Here is a 27,345-nt window from a genome sequence, read left to right as displayed (position 1 = left end):
CTTTTACACTGTTGGTGGGAGTGTAAATTAGTTCAACCATTGTGGAAGACAGTGTGGTGATTCCTCAAGGATCTAGAACTAGAATTACCATTTGACCCAGCAATCCCATTACTGAGTATATACCCAAAGGATTATAAATCATGCTACTACAAAGACACATGCACACGTATGTTTGTTGCAGCACTATTCACAGCAGCAAAGACTTGGAACCAACCCAAATGTCCATCAATGATAGACTGGATTAAGAAAATGTGGCACATATATACCATGGACTACTATGTAACCATAATAAAGATGAGTTCGTATCCTTTGCAGGGACATGGATGAAGCTGGAGACCATCATTCTTATCAAATTGTCACAAGGACAGAAAACCAAACACCGCATGTTCTCACTTATAGGTGGGAATTGAACCATGAGATCACTTGGACACAGGGCAGGGAACATCACACACCAGGGCCTGTCAAGGGGTGGAGGACTGGGGGAGGGATAGCATTAGGAGAAATATCTAATGTAGATGACAGGTTGATGGGTGCAGCAAACCAACACGGTACACATATACATATGTAACAAACCTGCACGTTGTGCACATGTACCCTAGAAATTAAAGTATTATAAAAATGAAACAAAGAAATATTAGAGGTGAAAATTTTATTTTCTTAAAAATGTGTTTTGACTTTTTATTATGAAAACTTTCTCTCATATAGAAAGATGGCCTCTTATATACATAAAACTTAGTTCTAACCATTGTTAACATTTTGCCATATTTTCTTCACCTATTTATTTTTATCTGAAATATTTTAAGAGAAATTGCAGGTAGCATTTTCTTCCTAAATCCTTTCAAGTGCATTTCTTTGAAAAGAGACATTTCCCTACATAATCACAATACCATTATTACAAACCTAATAAAATTAAAAATACATGCGTAATTTACATTCATTCCAATTTCTCCAAATGTTCCCAACTGTCTTTTATAGACATATTCAAAGCAAGATCCAGTACAAGTTGACACATTACATTTGAATGTTATATCAAGAATTATATTAATATTAAATATTCTCAATTCTAGAATTGTCTTAAAGAAAAAACTTTATTCCCATTTGAACTGTGGTTAATGTATGAGGACAACCTAAATATAGGGGCTTGAGAGTTATTCAACCCGCAAGCTTCCACGTAAATATGTGTAGCCTGAATTAGCTCTTTTGATTCATTTGGTTCTAGTGGGTACATATTTAGCAGCATTTGTCACTAGGTTTGAAAAATGTCTTTGGCTATGATTATCTTCCTCCTTCACCATCTTCCCCTTCTTCCACTCCACACATTGTACAATCCAGAATCAATGTGAAGTGCAGCTAAGATAGATTGATTTGTGTTCTTAGATAAAAAGATTGGACGGAAGGCCCTGGAATTGGAAGCACTTGATGTGACATTGATTCTGGCCAGGAAGAACTTATCCCATGGCCAGAACCTCCTTCACTGTCTCTGGGCTCTGCGTGTGTTTGCCTCCAGTGGTAAGTGACTCTATTGTGGCTCTCGGGGATGGCTTCCAAACCAGGGCTGGGACACATGGAAACTGCTTGAGGGTCTGCTTGGAAGAAAAGCATGGGTGAGGGATTCACATGATGGTCCCAGCCAGATAAATAAAGGAGACTGACAATCCAGAGGCTGTGGAGGTGAGAAGTTATTTCTTCATTTTATCCTTAGCCAGGTAGAGCTCTTGAGTCTGCTCCTAGAGATGGACTTCAATATTGTTTCTTCTTGATAGTCACACATTACAGCATTCTAGGCTTTTCTATGAGTACTACAAGGTAAAAAAGATATGACAGGAGAAGGGCAGACTTTATTTAGTCCTTGTCACATTGAAGTGTTGTATCTGGGTAGAATGACTCTCGCATCACAGATCTCCCTACCATATTCCTGAAATTGCTCATTGATTACAACATCCCTTACGATTTAAAAAAACCTGTGATCCTTCTCAACAGGGTCCTCCAGGTAATTATTAGGAACATTATAGCTCAGCTGATACTTATTTGCTATCTCCTGATTTGATTTATTTCTAATTATCATAGCAATTTTGTATTTAGACCCGTAATTGTACAGCTTAGAAGGAGAAACTTTAAAGAGTAAAGCAGGGCCAGGCACGGTGGCTCACGCCGTAATCTCAGCACTTTGGGAGGATGAGGTGGGCAGATCGCTTGAGCCCAGGAGTTTGAGACCAGCTTGGTCTCTACTAAAAATACAAAAAATAGCTGGGTGTGGTGGCATGTGCCTATAGTTCCAGCTACTTGGAAGGCTGAGGTGGGAGAATCACTTGAACCCAGGAAGTCAAGGCTGCAGTGAGCAGTGATCGTGCGCCTGCACTCCAGCCTGGGTGACCTTGTCTTAAAAAGAAAAAAAAAGGTGAAGCAATTGCTTGAATTCATATAGATAAAAAGTCACGAGGGCGGAATTTCTAACTCCAGAGCTCATGGTAATTCTATTCCATATGGAAACTTTTTACTAATACATTAGATCCTATATCTCCTATCTCATATGTAATGAGCATAGACTTTCATTTCTTCTTTCTGAGTTCCCTTCCTATGAAATGAAAGTGACAGTTATTTAAGGTTATATAGTCGATAGGAAAGAACGTGGGCTTAGAGCCAAAAAGACCTGAGTTTGACTGTGATTCTATTTCTTATGAGTCATGAAGCATGAGTACTTAACGTGTTGAATCTCAGTTTCATCCTTTACAAAATCATAGTAGTAATAATGATTACTATTACTCTGCTAGGGCTGCCTTAATGCCTTAACAAAATACCACAGTCTATGTGACTTAAACAACAGAAATGTATTTTCTCACTTTTTTTTTTTTTTTGAGATGAGGTCTCACTCTGTTGCCCAGGCACTGGTGTGACCTTGGCTCACTGCAATCTCTACCTCCCAGGTTCAGATAATTCTCTTGTCTCAGCCTCCCGGGTAGCTGGGATCGCAGGGAGCTGCCATCATGCCTGGCTAGTTTTTGTATTTCAGTAGAGACAGGGTTTCACCATGTTGGTCAGGCTGGTGTTGAACTCCTAATCTCAGGTGATCCATCCACCTCGGCCTCCCAAAGTACTGGGGTCACAGGCGTGAACTACTGTGTGCTTTTTTTCTTGATATTTCTTTGTGTGTTCAAATTCCCCCTTTTTATAAGGACATAAGTCCACATTAGTCTAGGGCCCACCTTAATGGCCTCATTTTAACGTAATTCCCTCTCTAAAGGCCCTATCTCCAGATATAGTCCTACTCTGAGGTACTGAAGATTAGAGCTTTAACGTATGAATTTAAGAGTGGACACGATTAGCCATAGTGGAGCTCATAGACTTGGTAGATGGGGTAAATCGGAGAATGTTCATGGGCATGTTTGTCACATGGCAACTGCTTGATAATTGCTAGTTTCTCTTCCCTGCCCTATACTTTTCCCTTACTCTTTTGAAGTAGTAGAATGAGTACAGATATGGGGAGTTAATAGGTGACTTTTTATTTCTAATTACCCCAAGAATGACTAAAATGCCTGATTTTTTTTTCTTTTGTTTCTTTTTCTTTTTTTTTTTTTTTGAGACAATCTCTCTCTGTTGTCCAGGCTAGAATGTAGTGGCACGATCTCGGCTCACTGCAGCCTGTCTCCTGGGTGCAAATGATTCTTGTGCCTTATAGCCTCCTGAGTAGCTGGGATTACAGGTGTTCACTACTACACTTGGCTAATTTTTGTATTTTTAGTAAAGCCAGAGCCACGCTGGTCTTGAACTCCTGACCTCAGGTGATCCACCCACCTCAGCCTCCCAAAGTGCTGGGATTACAGGTGTGAGCCACTGTGCCCGGCCACAATAACTTGATTTTCGTTGGTAAATTCTCTTAATAAACATGGAGGACTCATAAAAAGAAAGTCTTTCTGGGGGAATAACGGGATAGATGCTTGAATCCTTGTTCACAGATAGAGCCTCTACTCACCCATCTCCCATATATTGACCTGAAAACCAGAGAGCACTGGGGAAAGGCTGAGTAGATTTGTATACACCCAACTCTAATAAAGGAAAAGAGGAACTGTGGCTTTGTATAAAGGACAACTCTCATTAACGAATAGACAGAAGGTGTGCAACCCATGTTTGTAGTGTGCCAGCAGACTGAAATGTGAAGCATTTCCTGGTTTCCTAAAGCATAAATAGGCTGAAAAACTTGCCTTCCTTAAATATAATGGTTATGGAGATATAGAAAAATTCCTTCAGCTGGAGTTCTGATAAGTCCTGGGATTTTCCTGTGGGTATGAGGAGGTGGCTATCTGATTCATCTTCTAAGCCTTTGTTGATTATACCAACTCACTGTTCCATAAGGTATTTAAAAAAATTATACTGTTACTCTCTATACATTGACTTTACTGATGAGAGGCGAGCAGAGTTCAAGAAGCCTGTAGATTACTATCTTTTCCATGAATTATTAGCCACTGTTGAATGTTCCAGCAAAGCTTTCTAAACAGCTCCTATCTTCAGAAGGAGTTGGCTGGAACCCTATTGAGTCTGTGAGAGCCAATGAACCCTTCAGAAGTTCTCAGATGGCTAATGAGGATGTTTACAGAGCTGCCAGAGCTTTAACCTCGGACAGGCACCCACAAAAGTGAACTCAGTGAGGATTTCTTATTGTTATCTTCTTCCAATTTCAAGCCTAAAATCTTCCATGTTAGAATCAGTGCTTTTAAAATTAACTCTTCCCTTACTCAATACCAGAGTTTTTTTGAATTACTTGCCAAGAGTTTTCTCTAGTATGTTTTCCCAGTTCGGAAGCAAGAGCTGAGTGAGTAGCCACAAGAGTGGAAGATTGATGGACCGGACTAGGATGCCAAATCTCTGAATTTTGATCCAGGCAATTACTTCATGTACTAGCCTCAGGAGGGACATATGCATAGTGGATGTTCCAGGAACATGCACTCTGCAATAGCAAAGACATCAGTCGCAGTCCCTATCTGAAAGACTGTAGTGGGATGAGGAGTCTTCAGATTTCCATTTAGCTCCCTTTCCTGAGGGTTGGAGCAATTCAGTGTCAGCCACCCTTGTTTCCCTCTCTTTGCTTCTCTAAGATTTCTTGTTCCTACTTTTCTCAGATCAAGGCTAGCCTAAAGCACGAGGCATTCATAGGCCTTTGTCTTAAAAACACAAGTCCAATGGAGGAAAGACAGACAAGAGTCACACCTTAAAAGATAACCCTCTTTCCTTGTACCACTGAAAATTTTGTCCTCCTGCTTACTGGCTCTATTTTGTGTCCTGTGGACTCCTTATTTTTTGACATGAGCAGAGCTCTACCTAAAGTGATCTAAGTGGAGTAGGGTCCTGGGAATATTGGAGAGAAGCTGGGGCATCCTTGGAGACAAGAGTAACATCCAAAAGTTGTATTTATCTAACCAGATACCTCTTTTGAGTTTCTTTCTATCATTCAGATCTATGGCAATGTTTTTATAACCACCCAGTTGGCCAAAAAGGCAAAAATTTCCCAGTCTAGTTACTGCTGGGCAGGAAGAACTGATTCTTCATTGACATTCTAGTTGGAGCATAGTCAAGTCATTACCTTAGTCATGTGGGAGACCCGAGTATGAAATTGTAGAGGAACGTGCAACCAGGGTAGAAAAGAAAGGGAGCTATCTTGTTTATCAGGTTGCCCCTTAAAGATTTAAAGGAGGTATTGAGCCTTAACTCATCCATTTGTGACCATAACTACTGTGCTTTTGTCTTTCTTAGTCTCCATGGGAGCCATGCTGGGAATTAACGGAGCCATGGAACTGCTTTTCAAGGTTATTACTCCTTATACCCAAAAGCGCACCCAAACAATCAGGTACAGAGTGCTATGTAATACTTCTGCCCTTTTTGTAACAGACGGAGAGATGGAGATCGCCCCACATATATTTTCATGATGTTTCCAGCTCAGTTTAGTGATCATTTCTCCCTTGGAAATATGGTACCATGTCTTTATCCCTTCCCAGCTTACATCCCTCCACACCCATGAGTCATTTCCTCTAATTCTCATGATAACCCTGAATGGGTATATTATTATTCTGTTTTTCAGACGAGGAGGTTAAAATGTGTCGAGAGCCTTATCCAAGGTCACCGTGCTAGGAAATAGTAGAGTTGAGATTTGAATCCAGATCTTTCAGACTCAAAACCTCATGTTATTTTTGCCTGAAGCCCTCAGGTATATACATTTTACTCATAGCAACTCTACCATAAATAAATATAATCCTCAAAAGACATTTCAGAAATGACAGGGTCTCTAAAGAGACAGCCAGTTAAACTTCTGGCATGAGTTCTGGGCCTTATAATAGTCCATCATGGTCATGTGCTAGTCTTGAGATGTATTTTTATGATTGGAAAATGAAACTCAGCCTGTTCTCCCTGCCTCTGCTTGCTGGAGTGGAGTGAATCATCAAGTTAAAAAGGGAGATGGTTAGACATGAAGGCTTTAGAGATATTCGGGACCATTAAGATCCATCATTTATGGGAGTGACTCAGCGAGGACCTTGAAAGAATATTAGAAGAAATTCAGCCAATTTCCAAGATAGATGGGGTCATTTGGCGAGTAACATTTCCATGCCCAACCATGATATTTTCTGCATCCTAGCATAAATCTTAGGCTCATGTTCCACCTGATTATTTTTCTCTTGGGTCACTACAGTTATGCCATTATCATCCATTCTCACCTGCAGCTCTCTACACCAAGCATTTCCTAGAGTGAAATACATTATATCTCAGTGAAAAAAAAATCTCATCCAATAAGTTGAGAAATACTGGATTGAATACTGGTTTCTTTACTGTAAGACTTCTCAGAGTCTTTGTAAAGCCAACACATATTGAGAATATCTGTTATTTAGTATACCCTGATCCAAAATTGATTTAGTCGGGGAACTGTCTTTTTTTGTTTTTTTTGAGATCACTTTTTTTAGGGGAAGGAGAGGGGATCAGTGTTCTACGTCTCTCATTTTGAAAGCATCTTCTCTAGGGTGTGAATTTATTGCAAAGTGAAATTCAATTAAATTCTACTAAGAACCCTCATCTAGTAGGTAAAAAACTTCAAAATAAAAAACTCAGGGACCAAAAAATTTATTTTCTATAATTATACTTCACTCTGTTTTAAATTTACATTTATGCCAGATAACAAGAAATATAAACCAGTGTCTTATCAGGAATCTAACTCAAATTAGTGATTCTTTGGTTCATCCAGGGATTTCACTCTTCTCCCGCCGCTTCCTGAGGTATATCTGAGTTCTAAGAAGCCATGGCAGTGCCGGGGTGTTGATGGAAACACACAGACTGTCCTCAATCATCTCATGTCCATTTGGACATATATATGAGTTGGATATGTCTCATTTTTATCATTCTGTGCAGGCCTTTGCTGCTGACATCTGCAGTCTCAACATGTTCTTTGGTTACCAATCTATGAACTTTATCTTTCTGCCCTATTCACAAGGCTTCTTCTAATCTGATGCTATCATAATTCAGCTGTTCAGAAGGTCAGGAATATCTTGTTTCTTCCTTCAGATTATGTGAAAATCTCTGTGATGTGTGCTGGGCTCATCCACATGCGGGTCTCACTCAGTCTTCTCCTCTTTGCCACTTGGGTACCATGCTGTTTGGAAAGCTCCCCTAGGAAGCTCATCCCATATAACCATGGGTATCAAGGCACTAGGTCTCTCCTTTCTGGGGTGCTCAGAGCTTTTATTGTCTTCCTCATTCAGGCCAAGCTTGTGGGGTAGGGGCGAGAAATCAACAAAGCACAGAAACCTCCTCCTCAGAGACTCATGCTAGTTGCCATTTTTAATGCTTTCTTTTCCTCCTGCAAAGGGAGTTGAATTCAGGCACAGATTTGATCAAAGTGCCAGAGGCAAGTGGGAAAGTAACACCAGGGATTAATGGAGTGGGAGTAGGGTGCTTCCAATAACAAAAGGAGCCTTCCAGGGACCCCAGACATATTTCTACATGTCTGGTTTGTTCTGTAAATTTTGGGCAAAGTGGTTCCCCTTCTTCAGTCTAATGCCATATTAAAACCAAACCTCTGTAGGAAAGAGGCTTTTCCACTAACCATTACAATACAGCTGTCATTGGCATGGTGTTTATTAGGTGCCCTGCACTGTGCTAAGCTCTGAGCATGCATTACCTCCTTTGAGCCTCTCATCTGCTCTGCAAGACAGGTGCTATTATTGCCCCCAATTTTACTGGAAAATAAATTGAAACTGAAAGAAGTTAAGTAACACTCTGTGTTTTAGGTGGGAGAGCTGGGATTTAAACCCTGTCTAACAGATGAGCCTCAGCTCTTAAGCCACCACTGGCGTATCTTACACAGTCTATTGCCAGCATTTTATTTCTACAACCATCATATGTAAGACAATCATATGTAGTTAAAGTTTGCTTAAATTTCTTTTCCATCTAAATGGCTTATACCCGTGGAACAATTTGCTTAATGATAGAGCAGTTTTACTCCTCCGTCAAATGGCTATTTCCTCTCAAAGGCTAAATATCTATTCCCTCTGCTTTTGAATTCTTTCCCAAAGCTACCTTGTTTTCTATCTTATCCTTACTCATCAACAGCAAGATAAGAACAAAGGTAATGAAATTGGAAGACCTGCTCTGTAAGCCTCCTTGTACCAGATTCCTTGGCAAGTCATTTAACTTTTCTTAACTAAACTTTGACATTTCTTAAAGCATGAATGTCAAGTCTTACCTCCTAGGTTTATCATGGGCAATAAAAAATAATGTGTAAAGACATTGTGCGCTTTGACATGCTATGACATTGTTAATCATTATTAGTACAAATACTGTGGGATATCTGGTTGTCTGCTGCAAGATCAGACAGCAGAAGCTAGGGAAGAGTCTGGAGATGAGAACTTCCTGCCAATTTCCATCTTTCACAAACTCGATCCTATGAATGGTAACTAAGACATACCCAGATGAATTCTACTCAAGCCATTTGGATGACAGAACCTGTGGGCTCGAGGGGGTCTTGCAGGGAGGGGATGAAATAGCATGTCAAGGGACATGGATAGCTCTACTACGTATCATCCTCCAAATGCTAGCATGCTATGGGAGAGTTATTCCGGGATGTCTTTGTGGGAGCAGATGCCCAGTGTTGTGTCACGATGACTCCTCCCTCCTGTGGAGATTAAACCTGCCCTACTTCTCTAGCATGAACCTAAAATTAGATGTGCAGCTGTCCTCCAATGAAGCCCTGTCTCCAGATAGTACGCAGGGCAAGATTTACAACAGAAGCTCCAACCACATACCTGCTAGAGAGAAGGGACATGAAGAGCAATGTCACTAACCCTCTGTGGCCTTGTGCCAGCCCTCGCCCCAAGGCAGGCAGCTATTTCAGGCCTCCTCCACTTCCCAAATACCCCCCATGCTGCACACACTTGTGTCGACTTGTGCCTACTTCCTTCCTTTGGCTCCTCATGAGTCCCATGCTAGTGGGAGCAGTTATGGTCAGACTTAGACTGCTATGATAGCCCTCTAGTTGGTCTCCCTTCACTTCAAAGCCATCAGAAATGTGCCTCAGCTTCCCTTTCCAGACTGGTTTCTCATCCCTGCTCTCATCTCTCTTTCCAGCCAACTGTCCCTGAGTGTGGCATTCCCTCTTCTTCCCCACGTCTCTCCCTTCCTCTGGAATGCCATGCTGCCTTGTGCAGTGGTAGAAGTCCTACCCAGTCTCCAGACTTCACTGGATGCCACCTGCTCCATTTCACCAGAGAAAAGGAATCTATTCTCCTCAACCTTTGAACGTGCATTCTATTGAACCCTGTACTATGTTGGCCTGGGTGTCTTTTCTCCTCTCTAAATTCTATATTTCCTAAAGTAGAAATCAAATTATATGTATCTTGTTATTTTCCATTCCTCCTAGCCCAGTACCTAGATGATAATAGGCTCTTAATTAAATTCAAACGAGACCGAGCATGGTGGCTCACGTCTGTAATCCTAGTGCTTTGGGAGGTCAAGGCGGGAGGATCGCTTGAGGCCAGGAGTTTGAGACCAACCTGGGCAACATAGGTAGACCCTGTCTCTATAAGAAATTAGTTGGGTGTGGTGGTGCACACCTGTAGTTCTAGCTACTCAGGAGGCTGAGTTGGGAGAATTGCTTGAGCCCAGGAGTTTGGGGCTACAGTGAGTCATGACTATGCCACTGCACACCAGCCTGGGGGACAAATTGAGATCCTGTCTTATAAATAAATAAATAAATAAATAAATAAATAAATAAATAAATAAATAAATTACAGGCTCATGCCTGTAATCCCCGCACTTTGGGAGGCTGAGGTGGGTGGATCACCTAAGGTCAGGAGTTTGAGACTGGCCTGGCCAATGTGATGAAACCTTATCTCTACTAAAAATACAAAAATTAGCTGGGCATGGTGGTGGGCGCCTGTAATCCCAGCTACTTGGGAGGTTGAGGCAGGAGAATCACTTGAACCCAGGAGGTAGAGGTTACAGTGAGCCAAGATCGTGCCACTGCACTCCAGCCTGTGAGATAGAGTGAGATTCTGTCTCAAAAAAAATGAATAAAATTAAAATTGAAAAGAAATACTTTAATAGAAAAATTATTAGTGAATTCCCTATGTAGTAATGAATGAAAGCCTGAATGTACTGAGTAGGTGCTATGCTAGGCACTTCATATTTGTTACCTTTTTCCCCCGATTGCAGGCTGGCTGTACATGCGGGGTTCTGCCCCATCCAAACATGTGTGAAACATCAGTTGGCACACCTCCCAAGGGCTCTACTGCATGAGGGAGTGAGGTGACTTCTGGGAGAGAACTCACTCTGAGAGACTGCGAAGCAGCAGCTACTGGCTTGAAAGGGAGCAGAGTTACTCTCACTGGAGGGAAGAAAAAAGTTCAGAGTCTTTTCTATTATTTAGAGTTGTCTGGGGGAACCGACAGAGATTGGGGAAGGGAAAGATCTGAATTGGAGGGGCGTGTGGGGACAGCATTCACATTAAAACTTTGCCATCTATTTGAAATAGGCTTCCAGTGTTTGGTCTGTTAGTGAACTCAGCTGGGGCTTAAACATTTCTGGGGGTGCTTTTTATAGAAGTAGGGAGGAGGAAATGACACTGGGCCAGAGTGTGCTACCTCTCGCTCGTTTGTTCCACTGTGGACAAGCTTGTTTATCTGCACTAAAGCTGTCTTTGAGCTGTCCAGACTCACTAAGTAGGGAAATTTATTGAGGCAAAGACAGATGACTTGTCTGCAACTGACTCATCTTGTGACCTTAGGAAAGCTTCTGATTACTCCATGTCTCAACACTTTCTTCTGGAGGCTGTCCCTTTGTGCCCTCATTCCCAGGACAGGCCTGAGGGTTTTGATAATGATAAGGACCACTTCCACTGGCCACACACTTGACCTTTTCCAAAGCACAGCCACATCCCCTCTGATCCTGTTGTATTCTCACAGTGTAATATTGAACCTAACCTTTGAAGCTGGGTTATCAGATGTTATCATCAGTGTGTCTCCCAGGATTTTAGACTCTGCTGGCTTGCCTTGCTTCATAAATATCATAGGCAATTGGAAATGGGTTGGATCTTCCTAGCAGAGGCCAGGTCTTGAAGCCCATTGTATTCTCTGACCATTGCTCCACACTTCGAGAAAGAGGACTCGGGGCTGCCCATAGGCTGGGATGGCTCCCTCACCCCTCACCTTCACTTTCTCTGGAGCTACCCCAAGGACACAGGAAGTCAGAAAGTGTGTTGCTCAAGACCACACTGGTCTCACCCTCACAGAGGATAACATCTTTAATATCCCCACCTTCTTAATGCCCTCCCAGGTTTTCAGCAGGAAGGTCATGCTATGATACATCTCTTCACCTTCAGGGTCAGTCTCATGCTATGAGATTGTGGAGGTCAGAGTACCTGGGCTTAAACACCTTGGCAACGGGAGGAGATGGATATGTTTGGTCTTCAAGCCAGCTTCATAAGCAAATTCTTCACCTTAGTCTCCTGTTGGCTGTCCTAGTAACTCCTTGTGCTTGGAATAGTGTTAGGTGATATTCTCCCTTCAAAGGACCAATCTTCCAGGGCCTCTCTGGCCTTAGAATTCTGCCTGAGTGCAGGATTACTGGGCATCGCTTTATTGGCAGCCCTTTCTGGTGATTTCATCTTCAATTTATGAGCTAGAAAAAATATCCTGCTTCTCCTCTCCCTGCCCCCAAATCACTCACTGCCTTTGCCCAAAGCCAGGTCTTCTGGGCTTTCTCCAACCATCACACCATTCCACTTTATCTGATCATAGTAGCTGATAGATGAGTGAGACTCAGCTAGAGCTAATGGATTCCATGAGATCATGAGTGATTGGGTGACTCAGTTACTTTTCACTGAGGCAATGAGAATCCAAGTTACAAGAAACAGTGATTTTTTTCTGCTTCTTAAAATAGTTACTGAATTCCCCCTGGGTTTTCATTCCCTCCCAGCCCCAACTGAGGGCTTTGTGACTCTACATTAAACATTAGAGTCTGTGGTCTCCAGGGCATGGTCTCACAGTGGGGCTTCACTCTATGTCTCAGCACTTTCTGCTTGTTCCTTGTCTCCAGAGCACTCTAATTCAAATACCTTGGAACAGGAGCAAAAAAATTCTACCCTAGCCTCACAAGTGCTGATATTGGGGGCGTGCACCATGAGCTCAACTTACTAACAGAGTGGTTATTGCATCTGCAACCTGACTCCAAGCATGTAGCTGATGGGGAATGAATAGTTTCCTACATGAATTAAGCCTTGGCAACTAGATTTATAGGGTTAAAGCCCTGTCATCTTCTTAAGAAGCCACTGAGCTCTTCCAGATTAGGGCAAGCCATAGACATTCAAGTTGTAGGATCTAAAGTTTGAAGGTCTTAAGGGACCTTCTTAGCATCTCCTTCATCTTAAAATGAGGTCACTGAAACCCAGAGAGGCCGAACCAAGCCTTCTACCCTAACTTCAAGGCACCATTTATTACTCCAAGACACTTTTCCGCATATTACAAAACAAACATGCCTTGAATTAGGACTTTTATTTGACAACATTCTATGTGCCTGTCTCAATGTTAAGTGCTGGAGAAATGTTGCTTGGGGACCTCAAGTTGCTGACAGCCTGTGCCAACAAGAATGACGTAGTGTGGGAGGAAGGTCTTGCATTCTGACCCAGTCTTGGGCTTGTGAAATGACCAGCTCCCTATCCTGTGGAAATGCCTTTATAATGCCTTTCTCAGAAATGCCCAGAGCTGAGCAGACAGGGCCTCTGCTTTGGGCTCTGGGCCTCAGGTGACCCTATACTTTGGAGAGTCTTCCTTGGAATGTCTCAAGTATTCTTTTGGTGCTTGAGAAGGGCTTGGTCTGGCAGTGCCATCCAGGGGGGCTTAGTCCTTGTTTCTCCCCTTTGGGGTGTTCTCTAATCCCCTGTCACCTGGGTGGTGAACCAGATTCCTTTAGGAGGAGGAGCTTAGGAACTCATCATGCATGTAGGTTGTCCTGGTTGAGGTGTGTTGGACTGGTGAGCAGATCTTTGCCATTGCTGGTTCTGTATTTATTCCTGAGGATGACATGCTGGACAGTGAGAAGGGTGCTTGATATGTTGATATTGGATGGATCAAATAACTTACACAGACGGGCCTCCAAAAACAAAACAAAACAAACCTCCCTTGGTCCTTCATATCCTGGGGAGGCGTTACATGCACCACTTTCCCCTGATGAGGGTACTCTACAGAAATTGCATTTCCATCTTTATCTGCTGAAGCTTTGTCTGCTGAAGCTTGTACTGCTCACACTTCTCCATAGATTTCCCTCAATTTTCCCTCTAGAGAGTAGAAGCAGGCTCTTAGGAACTTTCACTTGTCATAGAAGTTAATCTTCTAGCCCAGCCTGACTCAGCGAGGAACTTATGCAAATAAATTTGTATTTTCCTGTAAATCACACCTTCCTCACAACATTGTAACCACCTACAAATATGGAGGAAAGGGAGTTTGAGGAACTGGGGGGAGGTACAGAAAGACAGAAAGACTCTTATCAGGAGGGACTCTTGTTGTTTCACCTTTTACTTTGAGGGAACTGCTATTTCTTTTTTTCTTTTCTTTTAGTTTCTTTCTTTTTTCTTTTTTTGTTTTGAGATGAAGTCTCATTCTGTCACCCAGGCTGGAGTGCAGTGGCATGATCCTGACTTGCTGTAACTTCTGCCTCTCGGGTTCAAGCAATTGTCCTGCCTCAGCCTCCCAAGTAGCTGGGAATACAGATGCGCGCCACCATGTCTGGCTAATTTTTATATTTTTAGTAGAGATAGGGTTTCACCATATTGGCCAGGCTGGTCTTGAACTCCTGACCTCAGGCAGTCTGCCTGCCTCAGCCTCCCAAAGTGCTGGGATTACAGGTGTGAGCCACCGTGCCTGGCCCAGGAACTGATATTTCTAATAGAATTCTAAATTCTTCAGGGACCGATTCCACACTCAGGCACCACAAATTATAAAGCAGATGGGGGAAGAAAACACACTCTGGTTTTCCTGTGAGGTTGTGAGTGGGTGCAGTATCTGGAGATGTGCTTGTTTAGCAGAGACAAGCCAACTCAGTTGACTGAGAAGGAAAGGGTCAAAAGGAGGCCATCACACAGATGTATAGCCATGGAAAGCTAGCTGCTTTTAAAAGTTTAGGCAGAGATTGCACAATGAGGACAGATTGAAAGCTTTCTAAGTTCAATTATAGTGCTATTTTAATATTAGATCTCTATGTGATCATTAGTCATCTTCAACAAAGCTAATGAGAAAAATGACTAGAGAACAATAAATGGTTATTTAAAAGGAGTGAATTAGTATAAATCAGGTCTGAGTTTCTTTCATATGGTGCATCATAGGTATTCGATAAATGCCAGTCGAATGAATGAACACTGTTGTTTTGGTTTGCCTGAGTTGCACTCTTTTAACTATCCATTGATTCATTCAGTCGTATTGTGGGGCTTTTAGTATTGTCAGAGATTTGTGGGCTTGAGTTGAAAAGACACAGTCCTTGCCCTCAAGGAACTTGTAGATACATGCACACATTAGCATGTAAACAAATAAGATAAATGTGATCATGGGGGGATATTTAAGAGGGAGAATTTCAGTCTGCTCAGGAATTAGCAAGGGGGAACTCACTGAGAGAGCAGATTTTGATTTGAAATAGGGAAGGAATTTCTGGATGTTAATTTTATAAGAGCACCACCTTCTAGACAGAGGCAGAAGCAAGAGCAAAGACAAAAAAAGCATGAAAACAATGAGTCATATGTATCAAGACAAAAAAAACCCTATAAAAAATCACTTTGAAATGTGAACTAAGATTTATGTGCAAAAATATCAATCACAGTGTTATTTATAATTGGAAATAATATAATCTGAAAAAGCTCAATAATAGGGAATGCTTGGTAAAAGTGATATATTTCCACATTATATTATGAAGCAACACACAAAAATAGGTTAGGAATGATATTTGTTGTGGGAAGCAGCTTATGATAAAATATTGACTAGAAAAAGTAAGTCTCAAAGTTTAGAAGGATATAATCTACATTCCCAGCAGCATATGAATGTCCATTTAATTGAATCCTCACCAGCAATAAATATTACCATTTTTCTAAATTTTTATTACTTTGATTTGTGAGATTGCTGTCTTGATCTAAATTGCATTTCTCTGATTATTGGATAGTTGGATATTTTTATGAGTTTCTCTGTTTTTTATTTCCTCTTTGTGAATTACATATTCCTATTCTTCTATTGTCTACTAAGATATTAGAGTGTTTCCACCTTAAAAAAAAGAACTAGAGATAAAATATATAAACCAATGTTGATGGACATTAGGCAATGAAGGGTCATGATTCCTGAGAGATAAGTTCTTAAATTCCCCCAGCTCATTGTCTTAGAGAGCTTCTAGGTTGCAGTGCAGGGACAGTGAACCCACTAGCAGCCCAGCAGACTCCCTGAGTTAAAGAAGCAGTTGGGAGACAGAGCTGAAGGTCTGGAGAAACCAAGGTGCATAACATTTGTAGGACAGAGTACTAGAAAGAGAGCTGCACAGAAGGAGAACTCTGGAGATCTTCAGGGATTACCCTCAGGTATTTAGCTGGATATGCAAACGTGCTTATAGGGAAATTAGACAAAGCCAAGGAAAGATCACCTGAAGGAAATGGAGGGAACGATATCTGACACACACACAGGACTGGAAATAGTACTTGGTTCTGAAAGACAGACTGGAAAACCTCATGACTCATGGGACATTGGATAAAGTATACAGGATTTTGCCTCAGTAGTGAGGAATAAAGTCATCCCTTGATATTCATAGAGGATATGTTACAAGACCTCTTGTAGATACCAAAATCTGGGGAGGCCCAAGTCCTTCAAATAAAATATTGCAATAGTTACATATAATCTATGCACATCCTCCTGTATGCTTTTAAATCTTTAAATTACTTATAATACCTACAAATGTAAATGCTATGTAAATAAGTTGTTAGACTCTATTGTTTAGGGAATAATGATAAGGAAAAATCTGTTCATATTCAGCACAGATGCAATTTTAAAAAATATATTTGATCCACAGTTGGTTGAATCCATGTGTGTGGAATCCATGAATACAAAGAGTTTACTATAGTTACCTCTAGACTGAGCGTTAGCTCTAGACCAGGGCTCTAGTCCTGTCAAACAAATATTAAAAGCAAGACCTGGAATCATAAAACTAGTTCCAAGTAAATTAGCTGCATTCCAAGTCAAAGCCTCAGAATATTTATTGGAACACAAAAATATTCACTAAATGAGGTAGAAGTCACAATGTAGAGAATCCAAGAAGAAATTATCAGGCATGCAAAGGAACAGGAAAGTACTATCCATGATGAGGAGATAATTTATTCAATCAAAACCAGAACTGAGATGGATGTTATAATTATTAGACAAGAACATTAGAGAGCTCTTCTAACTATATTTCACATGTTCAAAAATTAAGTAATGACATAGAAGATACAAGAAAAACCCAAATTGAACCTCTAGAGATGAAATCTACAGTGTGTAAGAGATAAACACACTGGATTGAATTAAGGAAAATTAGATGTGGCAGAAGAGAGATAAGCTTAAAAATGCAGAAACAGCACATTTCCAAAATGAAACACAGAGAAGAGATTTAAGAAGAAGAGAGCACTAGTGAACTATGGGACAACTTCAAGCAGCCCAATACATATAATTTGAGCCACTGGGGAGAGGAGAGATAGGTAGGGACAGAAAAAAATATCTGAGGAAATAAAGGCTTAAATCTCTGAAATACAAAAAAATGATAGGGACACAGGAAACCATGTACATAAGAAACATGAAAGAAACAACTCCAAGGAAAATCATAAACTTTTCAAAACCAGCCAGGTGTGGTAGCTCACGTCTGTAATCCCTGCACTTTGGGAGGATGAGGTGGGCAGATTGCCTGAGCTCAGGAGTTCGAGACCACCCTGGGCAACATCTCTATTAAAAATACAAAACTTAGCTGGGCGTGGTGGCTCATGCCTGCAATCCCAGCTACTCAGGAGACCGAGGCAGGAGAATTGCTTGAACCAGGTGGATGAATGTTGCAGTGAGCCGAGATGACACCACTGCACTCCAGCCTGGGCGACTGAGCGAGACTGTCTCCACAAAAATAAAAACAAACAAACAAAAAACTTCTCAAAACCAATGACAAAAAAAAAAAAAAAAGTCTTCAAAGCACCCAGGAAAGGAAAAAAGATGCATTATATACACAGAAACAAAAATAAGAATCTAACAGATTTCTCATTGGAAACAATGCAAGTGAAAAAACAATGGTGCAGCATCTTTAAAGTGTGGAATTCTGTGCTCAATGAAAATAGCTTTTAAAACTGCTGATGAAATAAAGACTTTTCAGACATACAAAAACTAGAAGACATTATCAACAGCAGGCTGTTATGCCAAGAAATATTAAAAGAAAACTTCAGGCAGAAGGAAAATGATACAGGTGGAAAGATGTATCTATTCAAAAGACCAAGGAGCACTAGAAATGGTAGCATGAGTAAATATGTTTGACTTTAGATTATTATTTTAGTCTCTTTAAAAATAGCTAAGTATTTAAATAAAGGTAATCACAATGTAGTCTGGAGTTTATATTTTTTGTAAAGTTAAAATATATGACAACAAGAGCATGAAGATCAAGAAGAGAGAAATGAAAGTATTCTATTATAATTGTCTTATGTATTAAATGGTACATTAACAATTAAAGATAGACTGTGATAATTTGAAAATGTATACTAAAGCAACCACTAAAACAGTTAAGTAAAGAGTTATGACTAATAAATTGACAAGATGGTAAATTGTTATAAAAACATTCAATTCATCCACAAGAAGGCAGGAAAAGAGGAGAAGGTGATTAAGGAACAGGTGTCACAAATAGACAAAAAATTAACAAGAATGTAGACTTAAACCTAACCATACCAATAAGATGTCAATGTTGCATACTCTATGTAAAGGCAAATATATAATCATATTGATAAACCAGTGACTCAATTGTGCTGTATGTAAGAACCACAATTCACAATTGCAAAAATATAGAACCAGCCCAAATGCCCACCATTCAACAAGGGGATAAAGAAATTGGGGTATAAATATACCATGGGATACTACTCAGCCATAAAAAGGAATGAAATAGTGGCATTTACAACAACCTGGATGAAATTGGACACTATTATTCTAAGTGAAGTAACTCAAGAATAGAAAAACAAACATGTTCTCACTCATAAGTGGGAGCTAAGCTATGAGGATGCAAAGGCATAAGAATGATAAAATGGACTTTGGAGACTCGGGGAAAGGGTGGGAGGAGTGTGAGGGATGAAAGACTACACATTGGGTACAGTGTACAGTGCTTAGGTGAGGGGTGCACCAAAATCTCAGAAATCACCATTAAAGAACTCACTCGTGTAATCACACATGTTCCCCAAAAACCTATTGAAATAAAAAAATTAAAATTGTGCTGCATATAAGAAACACACTTAAAATTTCTCATTGATATATAATAATTATAGATGTTGATGGAGCACATGTGATATTTTGATACATGCGTACAATGTGTAATGAAATCAGAGTGTTTAGGATATCCATCACCTTGGACAGTTATCATTTCTTTGTGTTGGGAATATTTCAGATCTAGTTATTTTGAAATATATATCATCGTTAACCATCATCACTTCACTATGCTATTGAATACTGGAACCTATTCCTTCTGTCTGTGTTTGTACCCACATTAACTGATTTCTCTTCTCCCATCCCCACTCCCAGCCTCTGGTAACTATCGTTTGACTTTCACCCCCATGAGATCAACTTTTTAACTCAGACACTGAGACTGAGAAAAATGTGAGTGGTAGTTGTCTTTCTGTGCCTCGCTTATTTCACTTAACATAATGACCTTCAGATCCATCCATGTTGCTGCAAATGACAGGATTTTGTTCTTGTTTAATGGTGGACTAGTATTCCATTGTGGATATAGACCACATTTTAAAAATCCATTTATCTGTGGATAAACACTTAGGTTGATTCCATATCTTGGCTATTGTGAACAGTGCTGCAATAAACATGGGAAGCAGGTGTCTTTTTAATATACTGATTTCCTTTCTTTTGGTTAAATATTTAATAGTGTGATTGCTGGATTGCATGATAGTTCTATTTTTAGTTTTTTTTTGAAACCTCCATATTGTTTTCTATAATGGCTGTATAAATTTACATTCTGACTCACAGGGTATACAAGTTCCCTTTTCTCCACATCCTTGCCAACATCTGTTATTTTTTGTCTTTTTGATAATAGCCATTCTAACTAAAGCAAGACGATATCTCATTCTGGTTTTCAATTGTGCTTTCTTAATGATTTGTGATAGCAGTTTTTCATGTATCTGTTGGCCACTTGTATGTCTTCTTTTGAAAAATGTCTATTTAGATCCTTTGGCTACTTTATTATTATTATTTTCCCCATTTAAGATGTTGGCATTAGTCAATACTCTCAGATGTCTCTACCAACATAGGCTTCAAAAGAAGCCTTTGTCTACTTTTTATTGGAATTATTTGTTTTCTTGCTATTGAGTTGGGTTCCTTGTATGTTCTGGTTATTAGTCCCCTGCCAGAAAGTTTGCAATTTGTTTTTTCATTCAGCAGGTTGTCTCTTCATTGTGCTGATTGCTTCCTTTTCTGTGCAGAAGATTTTTAGTTTAATGTAGTCCCGTTTGTCTGTTTTTGTTGCCTATGTTTTTGAGATCTTAGCCATAAAATCATTACCTAGACCAATGTTCTGAAGAATTTCTCCAGTGTTTTCTTCTATTAGTTTCATAGTTTTGGGTTTTCTATTTAAGTCTTTAATCCATTTTGTATTGATTTTTTTAAAATTTTATTTTATTTTTTATTTTTTATTTTTATTATTATACTTTAAGTTCTAGGGTACATGTGCATAACATGCAGGTTTGTTACATATGTATACTTGTGCCATGTTGGTGTGCTACAGTATGTGGTGAGAGATAGGGGTCTAGTTTCATTCTTCTGTATGTGGATATCCAGTTTTCCCATCATCATTTATTGAAGAGAGTGTCCTTTCCCCAAAGCATGTTATTGGTGCTTTTTTCAAAAATCAATTGGCTATAAATAGGTGAATATCTTTCTGGGTTTTCTGTTCAGCTCTGCTGGTCTGTATGTCTGTTTCTATGACAGTACCATACTGATTTGGTTACTATAGTTTTGTAGTATATTTTGAAGTCAGGTAGTGTAATCCCTCCAGTTTTGTTCATTTTGCTTGGGATTGCTTTGGCTGTTTTGGGTCTTTTGTGGTTTCATATGAATTTCGGAAGTTTTTCTCTGTTTCTGTGAAGACTGTCATTGGTATTTTGATGGGGGCTGCACTGAGTCTGTAGATTGCTTTAGAGTAGTATAGTCTCGAGATTAATTGTAACAATATCAGTTTTTCCAATCCATGAGCATGGGTGTCTCTCCATTTGTTTGTGTTGTTTTCAATTTCTTCATCAGTGTTTCGTAGTTTTCCTTCTAGAGGTCTTTCACCTCTTAGTTAAATTTATTTCTAGGCATTTTGTTATTTTTTGTAGCTATTGTAAATGGGGTTGCTTTCTTGATTTATTTTTCAGCTAGCTTCTTATTGGTGTATAGAAATACTACTGATACTTGTTTGTTGATTTTGTATCCTGTGACTTTACTGAATTCCATGATCAGTTCTAAGAGTTTTTTGGTGTAGTCTTGGTTTTTCTATATGTAAGATCATGTCATATAAAAAGAGAGACAATTTGACTTTCTGTTTTGCAATGTAAATGCCTTTTGTTTCTTTCTCTTGCTAAAGATTGTTCTGGCTAGAACTTTCAGTACTATGTTGAGTATGAATGGTGAGAGTGGCCATTGTTGTCTTGTTCCAGTTCTCAGAGGAAATTCTGTCAGTTTTTCTCAATTTATTATGATATTAGCTGGGTTTGTCACATGTGACTTTTATTATGTTTATTATGTTTTACTATGTTTCTACTATGCCTAATTTATTAAGAGTTTTTATCATGAAGGAATGTTCAATTTTATCAAATGCCTTTTCTACATCTTTTGAGAATACTGTATGGTTTTTATCTTCCATTCTGTTTATATGATGTGTCACAGTTATTGATTTGTGTATGTTGAACCATCCTTGCCTCCTGGGATAAATTCCTCTTGATCATGGTACATTATCTTTTTGGTGTGTTGTTGGTTTGCTAGTATTTTGTTTGGTATATTTTGTTGAGGACTTTTGCGTCTATGTTCATTAGGGATATTGATCTATAGGTTTCTTTTTTTGTTTTATCCTTGTTTGGTTTCAGTATCAAGGTAATGCTGGTTTTGTAGAATGAGTTAGGAAGAATTCCCTTCTCTTTAGCTTTTTGGAATAATTTGAGAAAAGTTGGTATTAGTTCTTCCTTATAAGTTTGGTAGAATTCATCAGTAAAGTCATCTGGTCCTGAGTTTTTTTGTTGTTGTTGTTGTTGGGGGACTTTTTATTACTCATTCAAACTTGTACTCATTACTAGTCTGTTCAGACTTCCTATTTCTTCCTGGTTCAGTCTTGGTAGATTGTATGTATCCAGGGATTCATCATTTTCCTCTAGGTTTTCTAATTTGCCAGCATATAGTTGTTCATAATAGTATGTATGATTCTTTGTATTTCTGTGGTATTAGCAGTAATATCTCCTGTATCATTTCTGATTTTATTTATTTGGGTCTTCTCTCTTTTTTGTTAGTTAGCAGTTTATTTATTTTATTTATCTTTAAAAAACTTCATTTCATTGATCCTTTGTATTTTTTAGTCTCTATTTCATTTAGTTCTGCTCTGATCTTTATTATTCCTTTCTACTAATTTTGGGTTTGGCTCTTGTTTTTCTAGTTCCTTGAGGTGCATCACTAGATTATTTATTTGAAATCTTTCTACTTTTTTGACATAGGCAATTTTTTGCTATAAACTCGCCTCTTGGCACTGCTTTTATTGTATTCCACAGATTTTGGTATGTTGTATTTTTACTTTCATTTATTTCAAGACTTTTAAAATTTTCTTCTCAATTTCTTCCTTGACCCAATGGCCATTCAGGAGCATGTTGTTTAATTTCACGTATTTCTAAATTTCCTTTTGTTATTGAGTTCTAGTTTTATTCCATTGTGATCTGAAAAGACACTTGATAGGATTTTGATGCTTAAAATTTTCTGAGATTCATTTTGTGGCCTAGCATATGGTCTATCCCAGGGAATGCTCCATGTGCTGATGAGAAGATGTGTGTTCTGTGGCTGTTTGGTGAAATGTTTTGTAAATGTTAGCTCTATGTGTTCTAAAGTGCAGTTTAAATCCAATGTTTCTTTGCTGATTTTCTGTCTAGATTATCTGTCCAATGCGGAGAGTGGGGTTTTGAAGTTCCCAACTGTCATTGTATTGGAGTCTATCTCTCCAGTAAGGTCAATGGTGGGTAGAGCAGATTAATCTCCAAGTTCCCTGACGGTGCTAGTGCGGAGAGTGATGCCAGGTGGGGCAGACCTGTCCTGAAGCCTGCTGATGATGCACATAAGCACCCAAAGAGGCAAGCAATATTGATGTGTAGGTCCCTAGATGATGTGGTCATGGTGGTGGCAGTGGTGAGGACAGGCTTGTCCTCAGGCCCCGGGAAGGCTCCCAGACAGACCAGTCTGCAAGCCTGCTGAAAGCACATACATGCTCACAGTGTCTGTGTCTGGGGATGCAGGGTTGCTGTCAGTGGCAGCAGCCCCAGGAAGTTGGCTCTCAGGCTCTGGGGAGTACATGCTTCAGCTCCCTTTGTCCTGGAGAAAGCTTCCCCGGTGCACTGCACTGCCATTCCCTGGGGTGTAGGACACCGCGTGGGCTAGAATGCTGGGGACCTGGCTGCAATGCTGGGTCCAGCCAGACTACTTGGTTGACATGAGGAAATATCAGTGGGGCTCCATGGATATGGAAATTCAGGGGCTGTTGGGCCCCAGGGCAGGATGTCATCTGGTGGGGACTGGGCTCTTAAAATGACTGTGTGCTGCAACTGCTTGGGTCTGGGGAGTGTGTGGGATCCAGCATGAACGACATCTCTGGAACAATGCCATGGCATGAACTCTAGGCAGCTTCATATACTAGTCTCAGGGACCATGAGGGCTGAGGGTCTCTCTTGTGGCTAGGATTGCAGGAGTCTGTGGGAATTTGGAGTCCTAGGGATCTTTTGCTAACCTTTTCTCTGCACTGGGGAGTTTCTTCTGACACCGAACTGTTCTCAGTCCTGGCCAGGCCAGATGCTTACCTTCCCTCTCCTTCCATGCCTCAAAGATTCCCTGGGTGTCTCCAAGTAGCCATCTTGAAGTCTCTCCACTCAGGACTGTGTATAAAAATATAAAAACTGAAGTGGGTTAAAAGTAAAAGAATGAAAAAGATATATCAAGTTAATGCTAATCAAAAGAAAGCTAGGAAGCTTTTTCTAATACCAAATAAAGTAGATTTCAGAGCATAGAATATTGCCAGGTATAAAAAAAGTAATTCTATAATAGTAAAGGGTCAGTTTATTAGGAGCAAATAAAAGCCCTAAATGTTTATGTACCTAATAACAGAGCTTCAAAATAATTGATGTAAAAACTGATAGAAATGCAAGGGAAAATAGATAAATCTGTGACTTTAGTTGGAGATTTTAATAACCCTCTCTGAATCACTGATAGAATAAGTAGAGAGAAAATCAGTAAGGATATAGATGATTTAAATAACACTATCAATTAATGTGGCTTAATTGATATTCATAGGATACTTTACACACCTACAGCAGAATATACATTCTTTTCAACTACAATGGAATTTTTACCAAGATAGATAATATTATGAACCATAAAGTCAGTCACAACGAATTTATAAGAATTCAAATGATAAAAAGTATGTTCTCTGACCACAAGGGAATTAAATTATCACCAACAGAAAGGTTTCTGTAAGAGTCCCCCAAATTTGAAAATTAAATAATGTACTTCTAAAGGAACTATGGGTCAAAGAAGAAATCAAAAGAGAAACTAGAAAATATCTTGAACAGAATGAAAATGAGTACAGCATATTAAAATCTCTGGGATGCCACATTCTTGGAGGAAATTTATAGACCGATAGGCACATATTAGAAAAGAAGAAAGATGGACTCTCTAATCAACAACCTCAGCTTCCACCATAAGAAAGGAGAAAAAGAAGATTGAAATCTAAAGTAAGTAAAATGAAGGAAATAAGAAAAATCAAAATAGAAAGAAATAAAATTGCAAATAGAAAACCAATAAACAATTAAATCAAAAGTTGATTTATTGAGATCAATAAAATTGATAAAACTCCATTCCAGCCTGGGCGTGGTGGCTCACACCTGTAATCCTAGCACTTTGGGAGGCCAAGGCAGGTAGATCACGAGGTCAGGAGATCAAGACCATCCTGGCCAACCTGGTGAAACCCTGTCTCTACTAAAAATACAAGAAAATTAGCTGGGCGTGGTGGCATGTGCCTGTAATCCCAGCTACTCAGGAGGCTGAGGCAGGAGAATCACTTGAACCAGGGAGTTGGAGGTTGCAGAGAGCCAAGATCACACCACTGCACGCCAGCCTGGCGACAGAGTAAGACTGTCAAAAAAAAAAAAAAAAAAAAAAAAAAATCTAATCCAGACCGATAAGAAAATAAGAAGACACAAATGACCAGTATCAGAAATGAGAGGCAAAATTGCTACAATTTCTGTAAATATGCAAAGGATAATAAGGAAATACTACTAACAACTTTGTGCCAATAAACTGGACAACTTAGATGAAATGGAAAAATTTCTTGAGAAACGTGACTAACAAAGCTCACCCAAGAAGAAAAAGGTAACCTATATAGCCCTATATTTAGTAATCAAATTGAATGTATGGTTAAATTATCCCCACAGAGAAAAGTCTAGGTTTAAATGGGTTCCTTGATGAATTCTACCAAAAATTTAAAAATAAATAATAGCAATTCTCTACAAACTCTTAGAGAAAATTTAAGAAGAGACAATATTTTCCAACGTATTCAATGAAGCCAGCATTATCCTGATACCAAAAGCAGGCAAATACTTATTAAGAAAGAAAACTTCCAACCAGTATCTCTTAAGAATAGAGATGCAAATATTCTTAACCCAATTTTAGTAAATTGACATCGACAATGTATACAAGATCAAGATCAAGTGATATTTGTCGCAAGAATCCTGGACTGGTTTAATGTGTAGAAATTATTATATATAATTTATTATATAAAAAATTTAAAAAACCCAACAATATATGATTATCTCCATGGACCCAGAAAAAACATTTGACAAGATCTACCATTTCGCAATAAAAACTCAATACATTAGAAATAGAAGGGAACTTTCTCAATAAATCACATCTATAAAACTGTTAAGTGACATCATGCTTCGTGGTTAAAAGACTGAATGCTTCCCCAGTAAGATCAGAAACAAAACTAGAATGTCCACTCTCATTAAATCTATTTAACATTATACTGGCAATTCTAGTTCGTGAAATAAGGCAAGGAAAAGAACTAAAAGACATCCATCTGGGTAAAGAAGATGTAAAACTATTTGCAGACGATTATCTTTGTAGAAATTCCAACGGAATCTATACACAAAAAATTACAAGAACTAATAAGTGAGTTTACCAAGGTTCCAGGTAACATACGAAACAATTATATTTCTACATAGTGAAACAAATTATTGGAAATAAATCACTGAAATTTTTTAATAATATAGTTTACAATAGCAATATAAACGTAAAAACTTAGGGATAAATCTGCCAAAAGATGCAAAAGACCTGTACACTGCAAGCTACAAAGCAACGTTGAAACAAATGAAAGAAGACATAAACAGATAACTAGAGGTAATGGTTCAGAAGACTTAATATTGGCAAAATGTCAATTTTCCTCAAATTGATCTATAGATTAATTGCATTCCTAGTGAAAATTGTGAAGGCTTTCTGTATGTTGTAGAAACTGATACATTGATTATAAAATTCATATGGAAAAGCCAAGGACCTAGAATAGCCAAAGCAAATTTGAAAAACAAAGAACAAAATTGGAGGACAAAGAATACTTTAAGACTTATCATAAAACTGCAGTATGGAAGATAGTGGGGTATCAGCGTCAAGATAGATTAATGGAATAATATAGACACTTCAAAAATAAACCCACATGCATATGAACAATTAATTTTTGGCACAGGCAAATTTCATGGAGGAATAATAGTGTGTTCAATAAATGGTGCTGGAAATTCTGGATATCCATATGCAAATGACAGATTTCAGCTTATACTTTACAACATAAAGATGAATATAAAATGGATAGTAGACCTAAATGTGTAACCTACAGCTATAACATTTCTAGAAGAAAACACAGAGGAAAACCTTTGTGATCTTCAGCTAGGTAAAAGTTATTTATATAACAGCAGTGGAAGCACAATTTATAAACAATTGATAAACTGAACTTTATCAATATTAAAAACTTCTGTAGCTCAAAAGGCACTATGAAGAGAATGAAGACACAGGGTACACACTGAGAGACATTATTTGCCAATCATGTACCTTGTAAAAAAGTTGTATTCTGTATATACAAAGAACAGTTAAATAATAAAAAAGAATCCAATTAAAAATTGACAAAAGATTTGAACAGATATGTCACTAGAGAAGATATACAGATAGCAAATATGCACATAAAGTATGCTCAACATCAGAATTAATTAGGGAAATGCGTACTAAAACTGTAATATGATACTACTGTATACTTTGAGAATGGTTAGAATTTAAAAGACTGACTATCACGAGAATTGGCAAAGAAGAACAC

At 39.0% G+C, this 27,345-nt stretch overlaps 1 protein-coding gene across 1 annotated transcript in view; it reads left to right on the top strand.

The window, feature by feature from the left end:
* The window catches only part of AGBL1 (ATP/GTP binding protein-like 1), a 27,855-nt gene extending 18,539 nt beyond the window's left edge, over positions 1 to 9,316 (top strand). Inside the window, exons 3-5 of the mRNA XM_011996453.1 lie at positions 1,378 to 1,509; positions 5,746 to 5,839; positions 9,115 to 9,316. Of these exons, the coding sequence (XP_011851843.1) occupies positions 1,378 to 1,509; positions 5,746 to 5,839; positions 9,115 to 9,316 (428 nt within the window). The remainder of the gene's footprint in view (positions 1 to 1,377; positions 1,510 to 5,745; positions 5,840 to 9,114) is intronic.
* The last annotated feature ends 18,029 nt before the right edge of the window (positions 9,317 to 27,345 follow it).

The sequence above is a fragment of the Mandrillus leucophaeus genome, unplaced genomic scaffold, assembly GCF_000951045.1.
Source record: "Mandrillus leucophaeus isolate KB7577 unplaced genomic scaffold, Mleu.le_1.0 Scaffold514, whole genome shotgun sequence".
Lineage (NCBI taxonomy): Eukaryota > Metazoa > Chordata > Mammalia > Primates > Cercopithecidae > Mandrillus > Mandrillus leucophaeus.
This window is presented reverse-complemented; position numbering and strand designations above follow the sequence as displayed.